The 14,066-nt window shown below is 46.0% G+C and overlaps 2 protein-coding genes across 4 annotated transcripts; one reads left to right on the forward strand and one right to left on the reverse strand.

The window, feature by feature from the left end:
* Window positions 1-5,772: 5,772 nt before the first annotated feature.
* LOC112895601 (protein NRT1/ PTR FAMILY 6.2) lies at window positions 5,773-8,106 on the forward strand. Of its 2 annotated transcripts, none has more exons than XM_025963571.1 (3): window positions 5,773-5,909; window positions 6,092-6,451; window positions 6,576-8,106. In XM_025963571.1, the coding sequence occupies exons 1-3, from the start codon at window positions 5,907-5,909 to the stop codon at window positions 7,980-7,982; spliced, it is 1,770 nt and encodes a 589-aa protein (XP_025819356.1). In that variant the 5' UTR covers window positions 5,773-5,906; the 3' UTR covers window positions 7,983-8,106. The 2 variants fall into 2 exon arrangements, with proteins under 2 accessions (XP_025819356.1, XP_025819357.1); XM_025963572.1 differs by having other exon boundaries at window positions 5,792-5,913.
* Window positions 8,107-8,181: 75 nt separating this feature from the next.
* Window positions 8,182-13,900, reverse strand: LOC112895600. Of its 2 annotated transcripts, none has more exons than XM_025963570.1 (11): window positions 13,187-13,900; window positions 11,964-12,395; window positions 11,269-11,745; window positions 10,785-11,000; window positions 10,452-10,652; window positions 10,314-10,377; window positions 10,106-10,233; window positions 9,851-9,931; window positions 9,529-9,669; window positions 9,252-9,327; window positions 8,182-9,175 (listed from the first exon to the last, which is right to left on the reverse strand). In XM_025963570.1, exons 1-11 carry the CDS (start codon window positions 13,679-13,681, stop codon window positions 8,385-8,387), a joined length of 3,102 nt encoding a protein of 1,033 aa, XP_025819355.1. In that variant the 5' UTR covers window positions 13,682-13,900; the 3' UTR covers window positions 8,182-8,384. The 2 variants fall into 2 exon arrangements, with proteins under 2 accessions (XP_025819355.1, XP_025819353.1); XM_025963568.1 differs by having other exon boundaries at window positions 8,182-9,178.
* Between the last annotated feature and the right edge of the window lie 166 nt (window positions 13,901-14,066).

The raw sequence follows: 14,066 nt of genomic DNA on the forward strand, positions 1-14,066 counted from the left end.
GCGGCAGAGAGAAGGAGGGGAGGGGGTGGCGGTGGGAGGAGGAGGTGATAGTGGGAGGGGGATCCCGTGGGGAGGAGGAGGGGGGGGGGAGGGAGAGGATAAGATCGTAGAAAATAAAATGAGAGGGAGAGGAGTGAGAGAGATAATAGGGGATGATGTTCGTACTACCGCCAGTTCGTAATACGATCCGGCAGTGATGCGTATTTATCGCTGTCGGATTGTAAGATGACCCGGCGGTGATGCCCCTCAAACCAATCACTGTCGGTTCGTATTACGATCCAGCGGTCATGCGTACTATAACCGCCAGTAGGGAATCAACGGAGATAATCTATCATCGCCTGTTTGAACCAAACCGGCGATGATGGGGCGTTTGAAAAGACCTATTTTGTAGTAGTGTCACTAGTTTGCCTTTGTATGTGATGTCATTCTTCGCGATCCCTAGAGGGGTACTTAAGAAATTGGACTATTTTCGCTCAAGATTCTTTGATGACAAAAATGAAAGTATCGTCTTGCCAAATGGAGTATTTTGTGCTGGCTTAAGGATCAAGGGGGTCTACGGATTAATGATTTAGACGGATGGGATGTTGTCTTTGAGTGTCCAAGTATTTATTTCCTCACAACTGATGGGATTTGGCAACAGATACTACAAAATAAATATCTGGATTCTAATCCACTTTCACAAGTTCAATGGAAATAAGGACTCACATTTTTGGGCTATCCAAATGAAGGTGAAACAGAAATTTCTATGTTTTGGGGCCTTCATTATCAAAGATGGAACACAGGTTAGGTTTTGGCAAGATAGATGGTTGGGAAATTCAATCTTGCGAGAACAATATCCCTGTTTGTCCAATATGGCCCGCCACGAGCAGGATAATGCTGCAAATGTCTTCAGCACCTCACCTCTAGACATATCCACTACTACAGAAATGATCTTTTATCCTCCTCATTTGTTCTGGCCAGCTTTGGACCCAGAACTAATGAAGGCTTCAGTCCCGAGTTCAACAGCTAGAGGATGGTGGGGAGCTTTAGTCTCGGTTAGAGCCACCAACCGGAACTAAAAGTTACCCTTTAGTCCCGGTTGGTGGCTCCAAACCAGGACAAATATTTAGTCCCGGTTGAGAAATCGGGACTAAAAAGGTATAAGAACCGGTACTATTGAGCATTTCTCTACCAGTGATCTAGACGAATGGACCTAATTAGGCACATGTCAATAGCTTGGAATAATTTGTATCCACGTATTGCTATCATTGTACTAAGTCAGGAACCAGACGGATTTCATAGGAACCTATAGCCAAGCGGTCAATTCTTGGTGAAATCTCATTACCCGGCAATGATCCATACTGTGATGTCCTCAACTTCAACAAGAACCTTTGGAAATTAGAAGCCCTTAAAAAATTAAGATATTTTTGTGGTACCTACAGAGGGGAGTAATTTTAACGAAAAAGGGAGTAATTTTAACGAAAGATAACTTAGCAAAGTGCAATTGGCAAGGGAGCAAAAGATGTTGCTTTTGTCAAAAATATGAAACAATTAAACACCTTTTCTTTGAATATCGCTTTGCTCGTATTGTGTGGTCTGCTATTTACACGGCGTCAGGCCTTTCTCACTCTCGCAGTGTCTCAAATATATTTGGAAGCTGGCTAAGGGGTATTGAGAAGGAGCTAAAACCGGTAGTTCTATTAGGTGCGGCGGCTGCATTGATCCCTATGGTTGTACAGAAATGATGTAATCTTTGAAAAAAATATAATGATTCTCCATCGCAGGTTATTTTTTCAATTATACATTGGCTCCGTACGTGGACTATCTTGCAAAAGCTGGCTTCACAGGGCTTGGTTGCTGTTGTATCACCATGATTGGCGCAGATGGCTAAAAATTTTTACATAGCGATATGAATGGCGGTCTAGTCTATGAATTGATTGTTATTAAAGTATTGGAGTATTGGGATATATACATTTTTCCTATATTTAGGCTATGTGCATTCCGCTATGCAGCGGTCCGGAGTGTTTTTCAAGATTTTGTATTAACTTGATGTGTGGTGCTCTTGAAATTTAACAAAGCTTCCTTATCAAAAAAATGTAAATTAGGAAATTAGTTTTCAAGTAATCTGTATTCTCGAGGGAGATTCGCTGGTATGGAGTTCTTATGTGTACAAAGACGTAATAAGTAACGACTTTGTCTCAATGGTTGAAATTCTTTACAGAAAAATAGAATGAAAGAATATAGGAAACACGTACAACATACTCCACCAGATCAGCCCTCTCTTCTCTAGAAAGAAAAAAGGTGTTGCAAAGAATTTAAGTATAATGTGAATGAATCTACAGAGTAAACAGTATATACAGAGAACACAAATTTGCAACCATGTACAAGAGGTGTCAACAGTTACATTCCGCTCCAATGCTCTCTTCTCCCCCCATGCTTTAGGAGCCACATGTTCTTTCTCTCACGGTCTCCCCCTTTCTTAGCTATAGGTTAGGTCGAAATGCAATAGCCGACCATAACCATTTTTTAGAAATTGGAAGGTAAGCAAATGATCGATGGAGCTGTTCGTGGGTCTCTCTGCGCCTGCAGACCATCTACGCAGAACTACTAGCAACTATCCTTATGACTAGAGGTGCAAATTGGTGACCTTTAAGTCATCTCCAACTCTCTTTAGTTCAAATCTTTGTACTACTTCTGCATATTTAGCTTGAAAGTCACTTTGGCAAATGCAACTGCGGGACAAATTACTTGTCACAATCTATCGGTAAGCTATACTGATTATTCATCAAGAGATATATTTACTTACATTGTTTATAAAAAATTAAAAATGCACAAGCTGAGACTATATTTGGACTGAAGTCAACAGGGGGAAGCCCCAACCTATTTTTTATATTTTTCTTTATTCCAAACCTATTTAATTCGCTCCCATGAATGGGGAATCGAACTCAAGCCTGCTGGATATATGCTACTCAGATACTCTAACTCCTAGACTAGAAGCCATTTCGCTATATTAACCATACTAAATATGATTAACCATACTAAATTTTCCATGCACATATTCTTGTCACTCCATTCTACCGGATTCTTCGATACTAGCTTGAGTCCCTGTAGTACATGATATAAATTTATTTTATGTCACATGTAAAAAATATTAATCAAAATTCCATTACATTCTATCTTTTTTTTTTGCCGATGTATACTCACACAACATAGTGCTCAAGGCCTGTATTGCAATTACTGCTTTATGTTCAACAGCAACCAAAGCAGAATCTATGTAGTGATGTCAACGATACACGCCTAACATTTGGAATCTACACCGGGAGGTTACTTTTGATACTATACACTTGTAGGGGTTAGAGTCTAGATCGGAAGGTTTGCATTTGACAAGTTGTCAGCATCGTTTAGCAGGGTAGGTGGTAGATACTCTACTTTTTCTGAATTTGGACAAAAAGATGCAGCTCCCATCCATCCTTTTCTTGCGTGAGGTCGGAACAGAAAGATAGGAACAGCCCGGCCTGCCCATTCATATACAAATTTGCAGGAGGTTTACACAGAAAAAATCAGCAAATAATGGATGATCATATGAGGACCAGGTGTGAGGAGGAAAATAGGAGAATGTGCAAACAGTGGAAGGTGCATGGATCGAACATGAGGAGGAGATGCAACGGGAGGCTGCTTTTTTCTGTAGTCTCGAGCAAAAAGATGTGGATGAATGGCAGGCAGAGGAAGAAGATCGATCAAGCATTGGTCCAGGAGCATCACATCATATGTCATGAATTGACGAGTCCACAGCCCAACCAAAACAAACACGTACATTGTGTATTCAAATGTGTGTCGTGCACAAATTGCATTGATCGATCAAGAATTGATGCAATGCGTGGTGCATATAGGAGAGTATAGTCAAATGCTTTCAAAAAGATATAAAGCTTCTTCCCCTGCAAAGTTTTAGTCCCAAATCACCTTGCATTTGTTTGGAAACAAATTTGCAACTACATCAATGAAAAAAGTCCAACCAAGGGTGTATTGAGATGGGAAGTGATGTACATATACAAGTCCGAAATCGTGTGTCAAGCTAGAGATCGAAAGCACGGGATATCAAACAAGCAGTAAAAACACCATTGGTTATGCACAGGGTGTGAGAGAAAAAAGAAAATAGGGACAACAGAACCAGCTGGACATAATCTTCTCATTGGTTAAATAATGGGAGTATCCATTCTTATTTTATTAGTTGAAGTGTCTCTATTGTGTACACGTGTTCCTCTATCTTTTCTTGAAAAGATTAAGTGTGCTAGTGTGTCTCCTACCACTTTTCATGTTTTCTTTGTCCATGTGTGCGCGCATGGGGGGAGGGATCATGGGAGTATTCATCTGTTATGAAATGGATTCTGTATGGCTTAGGTTAGAAGTTTTTATAACATACAGTTCTTATATTCGAAGATTATTGTTGCTTGCAAATGATGATAGGTAATAGGTTTTTGCAAATTTTAATAGTTGTAATAATATTTATTCATTGATATACTACTATATGTCGCAAGGCATGGCGTGCTAGTAATCTTCCACGAAATTAATATGAGCGTTGAAGCTGGCATTAAAGCTGAATACTGAACTAAAACTGGCCTAATGCTAGGAGGTGCAAAGTGGAAGTGTACATACTTCCTGCTAGACATAGTGTACATCTTGGTATATAGCAAAATACATATATCTTAAAAAGTTAAAAAGCTAATGTTCCGCTTCCTGGCGGCGGCAACGAGGACCTGGAGGATGTGCACGATGGGGCTCCCGGAGCTGCGCTTGTAGCGGTAGCGCCTGGTGCCGGAGAGGAAGACGCCGATGGCGACGAGCATGACGCCGGCGCAGATGCCGTACGCCCAGCTCCGGCCGATGTGGTCCTATTTTGCTGCTTCTATTTCTAGAGCCTATGATTGCAATATTTCCATTCTGGTATTTTAAATAAGGAACTCGATGAGCAATGTTGATACACGTGTCGGTCTTTCATTAGATGATGACTAGACTCAGTGCACGATCCTTTGAAAAGTAATGGCCATTTTATAAAGAAGAAATGTTATTATTGTATCTGCTACAATTCTACAAATAATGCATGTGAAAAACTTGCATTGATAAACAAATCGAAGGTGGACAGATCACCAAGATCATCCCCGTGATCCTTCGCTTTTACCCCCTCCGCTTCACACACACACATGCATGTTACTGTCGCAGAAGTTAGCTTTGTGAAGCTTATCTCCCCTTGCTTCCTCCACTAGTAGCTAGCCTCAGCTGCATTATTGTGATCGCTAGTGGGCTTGAAGGGCCCCATGCAGGGAGGCATGAGATGGCCGCAGATCAGATCAGATCAGATGCTGTTTGAAGCTCCCAGAACATTCCCCTGATGCTGCTGAACTGAACTCCCCCCTTGGTGTTGGTGGCCTCAACTAGCTTGCTCCACGATCTGCTCACTTTTCTTAGTTTCCACGTCTCAGGAGCAGCACTCGTGCTATGCTCATCTTCTGACCTCCTCCATCCAATCAGCTCCTGGAAACTTTCTTGAACGCTATCAAATATATATTATATATAATAACATTATTGTACTATAGGATGCCCCACCGTATGTGAGAGCCGAAAGATCCAGGCACACTGCCACCTGGTGCAGGTCCCTTTCGCCCGATCTCCTTCGTTCCCTCCATGATCGGCCGGTCGATCAGAGTCGGTGGTCGACGGCCTCGAGACTCGAGTGCGCGTCTCCTGGTGATCTCCGATCCGTGCCTATAAAAGGAGGCATCAATTTGCAGCTCTTCCAGCAAGCAAGCGCAGCGTTCGATCGCTCGAGCTAGCTGAGCCCACAGCACACGCCTTGTGTTCTTCTGCTCGGCAGTTAGCTAGCTGCACACTGTTGCTGATACAATCAGTCCAGAAATAATCAGCCCAAGCTAATGGTTGGTGATCGAGGCTAATTTTGTTTCCAAGCTGTGAATATTTGCATCCTGTAGATCTTGCCTAGCTGGTTTTGCACCTTAATAAGAAGTGATAAATTTGGTAGTAACAGTTGTTAGGACATACTGTACTAGGCACTTGCATGCGTGCAATGCTGAATTGCCGTGTGGTTGCGTTTGGACAGGACGGGAAGAAGGTGCAGGAGCGGGGGGCGTGGGGCGCCGCCGCCGGCGGCGGCAACCTGGTGCAGGACGCGGTGGACTACAGGGGTTGCCGGGCGGATAAGTCCAGCACAGGCGGCTGGGTGGCGGCGGCGCTGGCCCTCGGGATCGAGCTCTGCGAGCGCCTCTCCACCATGGGCATCGCCGTGAACCTCGTCACCTACCTCACGGGCACCATGCACCTGCCCAGCGCCGCGGCGGCCAACGTCGTCACCGACTTCATGGGCACCTCCTTCCTCCTCTGCCTCCTCGGCGGCTTCCTCGCCGACTCCTTCCTCGGCCGGTACCTCACCATCGCCATCTTCGCCCTCGTCCAAGCTATCGTAAGTGTCCATGCATGAAAACAGGATTGCTGCTGTAGCTCTACAGTCTGTCTACACTCTACACATGGCAAGCATGCCAGGACCTCAGCATGCATGATCAATGCTTACACTTGCACGCACGCAGGGAACGGGGCTCCTGGCGGTGTCGACGGAGGTGCGGCAGCTGCGGCCGCCGCCATGCGGACCCGGAGCGGCTGGGCCGTGCGAGCAGGCCACGGGGCTCCAGATGGGCGTGCTCTACGTCTGCCTCTACCTCATCGCGCTCGGCACCGGCGGGCTCAAGTCCAGCGTCTCAGGCTTCGGCACCGACCAGTTCGACGAGCGTGACGCCCGCGAGCGCGCCGCCATGGGCCTCTTCTTCAACCGCTTCTTCTTCTTCATCAGCCTCGGCACGCTCCTCGCCGTCACCGTCCTCGTCTACGTCCAGGACCACATCGGCCGGAGCTGGGCGTACGGCATCTGCGCCGGCGCCATGCTTGTCGCCATCGGCGTCTTCCTCTCCGGCACCAGGCGCTACCGCTACAAGCGCAGCTCTGGGAGCCCCATCGTGCACATCCTCCAGGTCCTCGTTGCCGCCGCCCGGAAGCGGAAAATCAAGCAGCCGCTCACCGCCTCCGCGCTCTACGAGGACCGCCCCGACCACGCGCGCATCCCCCACACCGCCCAGTTCCCTTGCCTGGACAGGGCGGCCGTGATGGCCGGCGACGACGACAACGAGGTGGGGAGCGACGGGCGGCCGATGCCGAACCCGTGGAAGCTGTGCTCCGTGTCCCGCGTCGAGGAGGTGAAGATGGTGGCGCGGCTGATGCCGGTGTGGGCGACGACGATCCTGTTCTGGACCATCTACGCGCAGATGATCACCTTCTCCGTGGAGCAGGCGACCACCATGGACCGGCGCATGGGCGGGTTCGAGATCCCGGCCGCCTCGCTCACCGTCTTCTTCGTCGGCGCCATCATGCTCACCCTCGCCGTCTACGACCGCGTGTTCGTCCCGCTCTGCCGGAGCCTCATGACCAACCGGCAGGGGCTCACCAACCTGGAGAAGATCGGCATCGGTCTGGTCCTCTCCATCGTCGGCATGGTCGCCGCCGCCATCTGCGAGAAGAAGCGCCTCGGCGTCGCGGCCACGAGCGCGGCGGGGCACGAGTCGCTGCCCATCAGCGTGTTCATGCTGACGCCGCAGTTCCTGCTGGTGGGCGCCGGCGAGGCGTTCATCTACACGGGGCAGCTGGACTTCTTCATCACGCGGTCGCCCAAGGGCATGAAGACCATGAGCACCGGCCTCTTCCTCACCACGCTCTCGCTTGGCTTCTTCCTCAGCAGTGCGCTCGTCTCGCTCGTCAAGGGCTGCACGCGGTGGCTCGGCGACACCATCAACCACACCCGCCTCGACTACTTCTACTGGCTGCTCGCCGTCCTCAGCGTCGTCAACCTCGGCGCCTACCTCGTCTGCGCTATGTGGGCCACGCTGCCGGCCAGCAGCCAGGCAGAGCAGCCACAGATCGCGATGACCGCCGATGAGAAATGTTAGCAAGGTCTCTGCTACAGACCTCTACTGCACCAATCCCCATTAGCTAACAACATCAAAATCACTCATATATACTACTTGACGCGCCTACCAATTTAGAGGGTTTATAGATTTGAGTGTGGATGCAGTTTCGGTGTGATTCCTGTGGTAGTTAAAACCAAGTTCACCTCTGTTTACTGAAAAATAAGAAAAAGGCTTTAGATTGATAAAAGGCTTTCTGATTGCTGAAAATAATAGTACACAGGAACGTTGCTTTCAACAACCAGATAACTAGCTGACCCTGGGTCATTTTAGGTGGGGCAGACTGACAGACAGAATATGTTCCTCAGATTCATGCAGAAAGCATGTATATACATAGTTAAAGTGTGGGGAGCATGGTTTACCTCCCTTCATAGCTGAACAAGGTTACAGTATTGAACACCCAACATCTGATTGCCACGGTGCAGCAGCAATGCTGCAGAAATCAGCTTCAACAGACGCAAGTGAGTCCTCAACTTGGCGCAGGTCGGCTTGGAGCTTTGAAATGGATGAGCAGTTTGCTGCTTTCCACATGGCAACATAACCTTTCATCTCCTGGTATTTCTGCTCCTCCATCCCCATGATGCACATGTCAAGGAATTTGACTTGTTGCTCTAATCCACAATTGACTGCTTCTATCTCGAGTATCTCTTTCTCCAAACTTGCTTTCCTGTTCTTGAGATTAATCTGCCGATTCCTCAAACAAAGCAGATTATGGAGACGGACCTTCAGGGGGCCAACTTGAAACCCATCCTCTTCCAGAACTAAGAGGCTGTTCATCTTTTCTTGATAAAGTCGCGCTTCGTCCTGAATTCGCATGTTCTTTATGCTTTCAGCCATGTTTGCGAACGAGACCATAAGTCCAAGAGCTTTTCCTTCGCGAAATTCTGGAGGACAATTCTGCACCTCACGGAAATGTGGTATTTGTGGCAGCCTCTCGAAAATCTCCAATTTATGAACAGGCATCAGCAGCAAGGAACTTGTAGAGAATACAGTACCAAGATTGCTGCTGCTAGGCGCTGGCAGTGGCATGAATTTTGATAGATCCATCATCATACAAGGATGCACAAATGAAGATGGTCCGGTTGATTTCTCAGAAATAGACTCTTGATGTTGACCGAAAAAATTCTGTGATGACGCATTACGTTGAGGGTGTGATTCATCAGCAATCGTCTCGGCTGCTGGAAACGAATCCTGTTAGTCAGGGTATTAATGCACCGTAAAATATTTGACTTGTGATTTTGCAAAACTTACAGTTCATACAGGTTTCCAGGTGAAAGCCTTCTGCTGCCTCAAGAGACATGACTGTTCTTTCGTTTTTTATCTCCATCTGCACATAGAATCAGCAATTGATTCTCAGAAAGATTGAAAAATTGACAAGATATTCAATAAACTAGAAGAAAAATCAAAATGCCCTACAAGAAAATGGCCTCACAGCTGCAGGTGCCTTTTAATCTGTCTACAACCCTTCCATTTGGTTTGGTGGATGAAATTGCATTAAGGTGAGTGTGAACAAAGAAAGAATATTTACTTTGTTATCTTTAGGGGCTTGAATGCACAAGTTATCAGCCTTAACATCCTGCTGTCCAGTCAAAGATGACTCTAGTACCCCTATTGGTAAGGCTGCATCCTCCTTTGGATAAATGCCTGTTCTTTTATTGTTTATCTCCAGCTGGACAAAAAAAAAATCAATAGATGATCAGAAAGGATGAAAAATCACATGGTGTCCAATATAATAGAATATCATCAAAAGGCGATACAAGAAGCTTTGCAGCTGCAGGCACCGGCCCAACCATTTGGTTTGGTGGAAGAAGCAGCAGCGAACTAGGTGTGGGAAAAGAAATAGTATTTACTTTATTATCATTAGGGGCTTCAATGCACAAGAGATTGACTTCCTTGGAAGGCTTGACTGACTGTTCAGTTTTTATCTCCATCTGTGCACATAGACATCAATAGATGATCAGAAAGATCAAACAAATGACATGGTATTTAATAAACTATCAAAATACGCTACAAAGAAGATGTGTTTTCATGCATTTCTGTTAACTATTTGGTTTAGTGGAAGAAAAATCAGATAGGTCGGTTGTGACAAAAGAAAGAGTATTTACTTTGTTGTCGTTAGGGGCTTCAATGCACAAGAGATCAGCATTGACTTCCTGTTGTACAGATGAACATGGTTCTAGTTTCCCAATTGGGAAGGCTCCACCACATGATTGATTAACAGTCTTCTGATTGGCTGATGAAATTTTAATCTGATTAGATAGGATTATCTGGTGTAACTCAAGTCTATGCAGGTAACAACTAACAAGCACTTACAAATTGTAGAGTTAATCAAACTAATATCTGCTCCTTTGGAAGCCCCAGCCATCCAGTTCTTCACCTGTAGGCACTGAGATGAGTTAGCAATAATATACCATCAAGATAGTATCTGCAAAATATGCTGGAAGCTGCTACCTCTGCAACTCTTTGGCACGTTTCATGGAGTTTATCACCAGAAGTAGCATCACCAATTGACATCATCGCAGTTTCTAAATGAAGATTGTCTGAGAATTCTGGTTCTTTTGTTTCGTTTATTCTGAGAAGCCCTTGGAGCAGGCAACCTGACAGGGGAATTAGTTGCCTACCATCTTTGTGGGAAGGATCCTGTGATGATTCCTGTGGGAACAAAGAGTCTGATAATATACAGCTACGTGCTTTTTCTTCAGAATATCGTGTCACTTCTAGTCACAGATCACTTCTACGCTTGCGATAGTTTGATGCAGAATGTGATGCTTGATACTGACGTACCGGATGATGGGAATGGAGTTCTTTATATGGGAGATTTATTCGCTTTTTCTTTCTGTTTGGATTTGAACTTGAAGTGTCGCTGATTTCAACAGAATTTCCATAGCCAGAGTCATCGCTGATCAAGATAACATCAATACAATTGGACTTGCTGCCAGTCTTAACAATATCATCAAATGGAGCGACAGAATGAAGTTCCTTTCTTTTACTAGTATGTGCCTAGAAATATATCACCAAATGACAACACCACCGAGGACAAAATATCAATCAGTGGTGTCAGGGAGGAAAAAACGGACGAAAAAAGTGCATTATAATAGTTGAGAGGTAATAAATCAGAAAAAAATGAGTGACTCATAAAGGAGGTGCCTGAAAAATACACCAACTTTTGCTAAAATAAGTGCCCACACTTTTTAATACTGATGAACTGAGTAAATCTATCAAGTTACAGTGAAAGGAAAATAAGAATTCAAAACAAGGCAGGATGTACCTTTGGCAAGAAGCGACTTCCTTTTTCACCGCATTGTGTATACATTAACTTCTTCAGTACACTTGTTGCCACTTTCTTATCCTTCCCCTTTGCAACCCTAAACCCTAAACCAATGCTTTCACTCCCTAGTTGCTTCACCCCAGAAGCGTCCTTTTCAGGAAGTGTTTCCATATGCATAGTATCCTTTGATGATGATTTGGATGTATGTTGCCTGAGATTTAAAGGGTGTGTCAAGGGCAGTTCTCCCTTGACCACATTTTCTTTCCGCACCCTTTTGTTAGGGACATAACTATACTGATCAATATCCCGGTCAGATGTGAAGAACTCGGGTGAATAGTCAGAACTACACTGATCACTAAATTCAGCACACGTGGAGAACTCTGGTGAATAGTCAGAACTATACAGATCACTATCCCCGCCAGACTCCGAGAACTCTGAATAGTCAGCAACTGAGTCATTTCTTTTCCTAGCATGTTTCTAGTAAACAAAAAGTGCTATTAGTTCCAGGAAATGGGATAAATATAACCATCATTTAAACCAACGCAACTCATTGCGAGGAAGGAATCTATAAGCAAACATCGTAGCATATCTTAAACTTGCATTCATCTAAACTCAGTGGAAAAAAGAGCAACTTAGAAGTAGTCAGAAGAAGTGCTTAAGATCATGAGTGACAAATTGACTAGTTGGTAAAATACCTTGGATGAGCAAAGCCTCCATTCCTGACCGTCCCATTTGGAGTAGGGTCTCAAGGATGTACTTGACACAAGAAAGTAGTCATCTTCATCTTTGTTGCCATGATGTTTTACCCTTACTTTGTATCTTCTAGGTTCACAGCTGCAGATATCTTCAATGACACCTACTGACCAGATACCATCCTGATATACTTCCACCTCTTCTGAGGCCACCAATTCATACTCAAACTTTGTTTTGTCAAACACGGGCTGTGGCCGAATGAAGCATGAATGTAGAACTTCAATGGAGTCTTCCCTATTCCCATAGCTAACAGCATAGTTGATACCGCCAACCATCTTGATGATAGTAGCTGGCATCCAAGCTCTGCCCTTCTTTTCTTCATCGCACATAACTTCTACACTGCTTCCCTCTGCATACAGTGGTATCCCTCGCAGCTGCACTCAAATTAGTAGCACAAAAGCATTTAATCCATTTTCACCAACTAATACTGTGTTGTTTCAAACTAGTTAACAAAAATTGAAACATGAATTAGTTGGCAAACTAACTATATAATGGAGGTAGTAGAGCTTCATTAGGAATGCTCTCTTGGCTCTTGACTTGGATGGCTTATCTGATGAGTCTAAAGTAGGCTACATTGCTATTGTGTAGGGTGCGGTTCTAAGCATGATCATCTAGTTATACATGACATGATTTAGTGAACAAAGCTTCAAGAGACTCAGAACAAAGAATATATGCATGGATGTAAAAATAATATCACATGATTCTCAACTCAATTAGCATTTGAGAAACAAACTTATGATGAATCTAGCCGTTCATTTACAGATACGTTTTGTATTGCACTGGAGGGCCCTGATCCTCAGATAGTTTTTGACCAAATGCATACAGAATATCTCCACGAACTAGTGTGGCAGAACTTATTTGCGTCATCATCGTTTGGGACCAAACTGTACACTTTTTGTGGATTAGAGTTTTCAGTACTGTCTACTGAGTAAAATTAATCATGAAAACTTAAGAGTTATGTTTCTTAAAATAGGCCATATTAATGCAACTCAAAGTTCTATTTCCCTGTTTGGGATGCATCAATTTCCCCGAAATTACGCTGGGAATCAAACCGTTTCGTGCGAAATTCATGCAAAATCTGTGTAACTGGCGAGCCAAATCAAAAGAGGATTATATAAGACAGTGCAAAGTGGAAAGCAGGCTTCTCTTCCCCGAATTCGCTCACCACATCTTGCGCGTCCACCCAGCTTCCGCACACAAACTCCCGCCGCGGACGGACTAGCGACGCCCGGCGCTTGAGCACCTCGCGAAACAGCGGCAGCGACACGGCGTACCGCGCCTCCCGCCTCCATTTCGGAAGGACGGCGGAGACGACGCCGGGCCACCACCCGCCTTTGTCGTACGCCTCGACGAGGTCGAACAGCTTGACCTCGCGCCCGGGCGGCGGCGGCGGCGGCGGCCTGGGCCGCACGTCGGCGGCGGCCACGACCTCCCGGAGCAGGGGCCCGCGGCGGTGGGCGTCGAGGGTGGAGAAGACGACCTCGTAGCCGCCGGATCCCGGGAGGCGCGCGGCGACGGTGGCCTTGAAGCGGGCGCCGCGGAAGCCTTCTTCGTTGAGGAGGACCTCGACCTCCTCCCCCACGGCGTGGCGGGGTCTGCCGCGGCAGCCCGCGCCGGCTTCCTCTCGCTCCTCCTCCTCCTCCGCAGGCGACCGAGCCATGTGTGCAGCTTCCGGCACCGCGGGATGATCTCCCGGCGCCCGGCGGCTTGTGCACGACACGAGCAGCGCGAGCGTGAGCGAGGGTTTGGGGAATCACTTGTCGAGTTTGAAATTTGAAGTTTGAACCGTGCTCGGGGGAAGGGGAGGCACCGTCGCACCGATGGAGAGAGGGAGAGCCTAGGCAACGGTTATCCCAACGGGATAGCCAGTCTGAATTTATGAACAGAAACTTACGTAATTTTGCTCCTGGATACTCTACAATATCGTTTTTTGCCACAGGATATTACTCAATCTTGCCTTTGCTGCTGGACAACTTTTAAGTATGCATCTTTGCCAATGGATACCGTAGTGATTATAATATTTATTTTCTGGTTGGAAGGACAGA

This window comes from Panicum hallii, chromosome 5, assembly GCF_002211085.1.
Source record: "Panicum hallii strain FIL2 chromosome 5, PHallii_v3.1, whole genome shotgun sequence".
Lineage (NCBI taxonomy): Eukaryota > Viridiplantae > Streptophyta > Magnoliopsida > Poales > Poaceae > Panicum > Panicum hallii.

Bases quoted from the DNA above. Each gene is read 5' to 3' on its own strand.
- LOC112895601 (XM_025963571.1), top strand. The intron at 6,452-6,575 runs GTAAGTGTCCAT...GCACGCACGCAG, and splicing joins TCGCCCTCGTCCAAGCTATC to GGAACGGGGCTCCTGGCGGT.
- LOC112895600 (XM_025963568.1), bottom strand. From the start codon at position 13,681: ATGGCTCGGTCGCCTGCGGAGGAGGAGGAGGAGCGAGAGGAAGCCGGC. The intron at 11,746-11,963 runs GTATTTTACCAA...TTTGTTTACTAG, and splicing joins GGAGGCTTTGCTCATCCAAG to AAACATGCTAGGAAAAGAAA. The intron at 9,328-9,528 runs GTAAATATTCTT...TTCTATGTGCAG, and splicing joins AAGCCCCTAAAGATAACAAA to ATGGAGATAAAAAACGAAAG.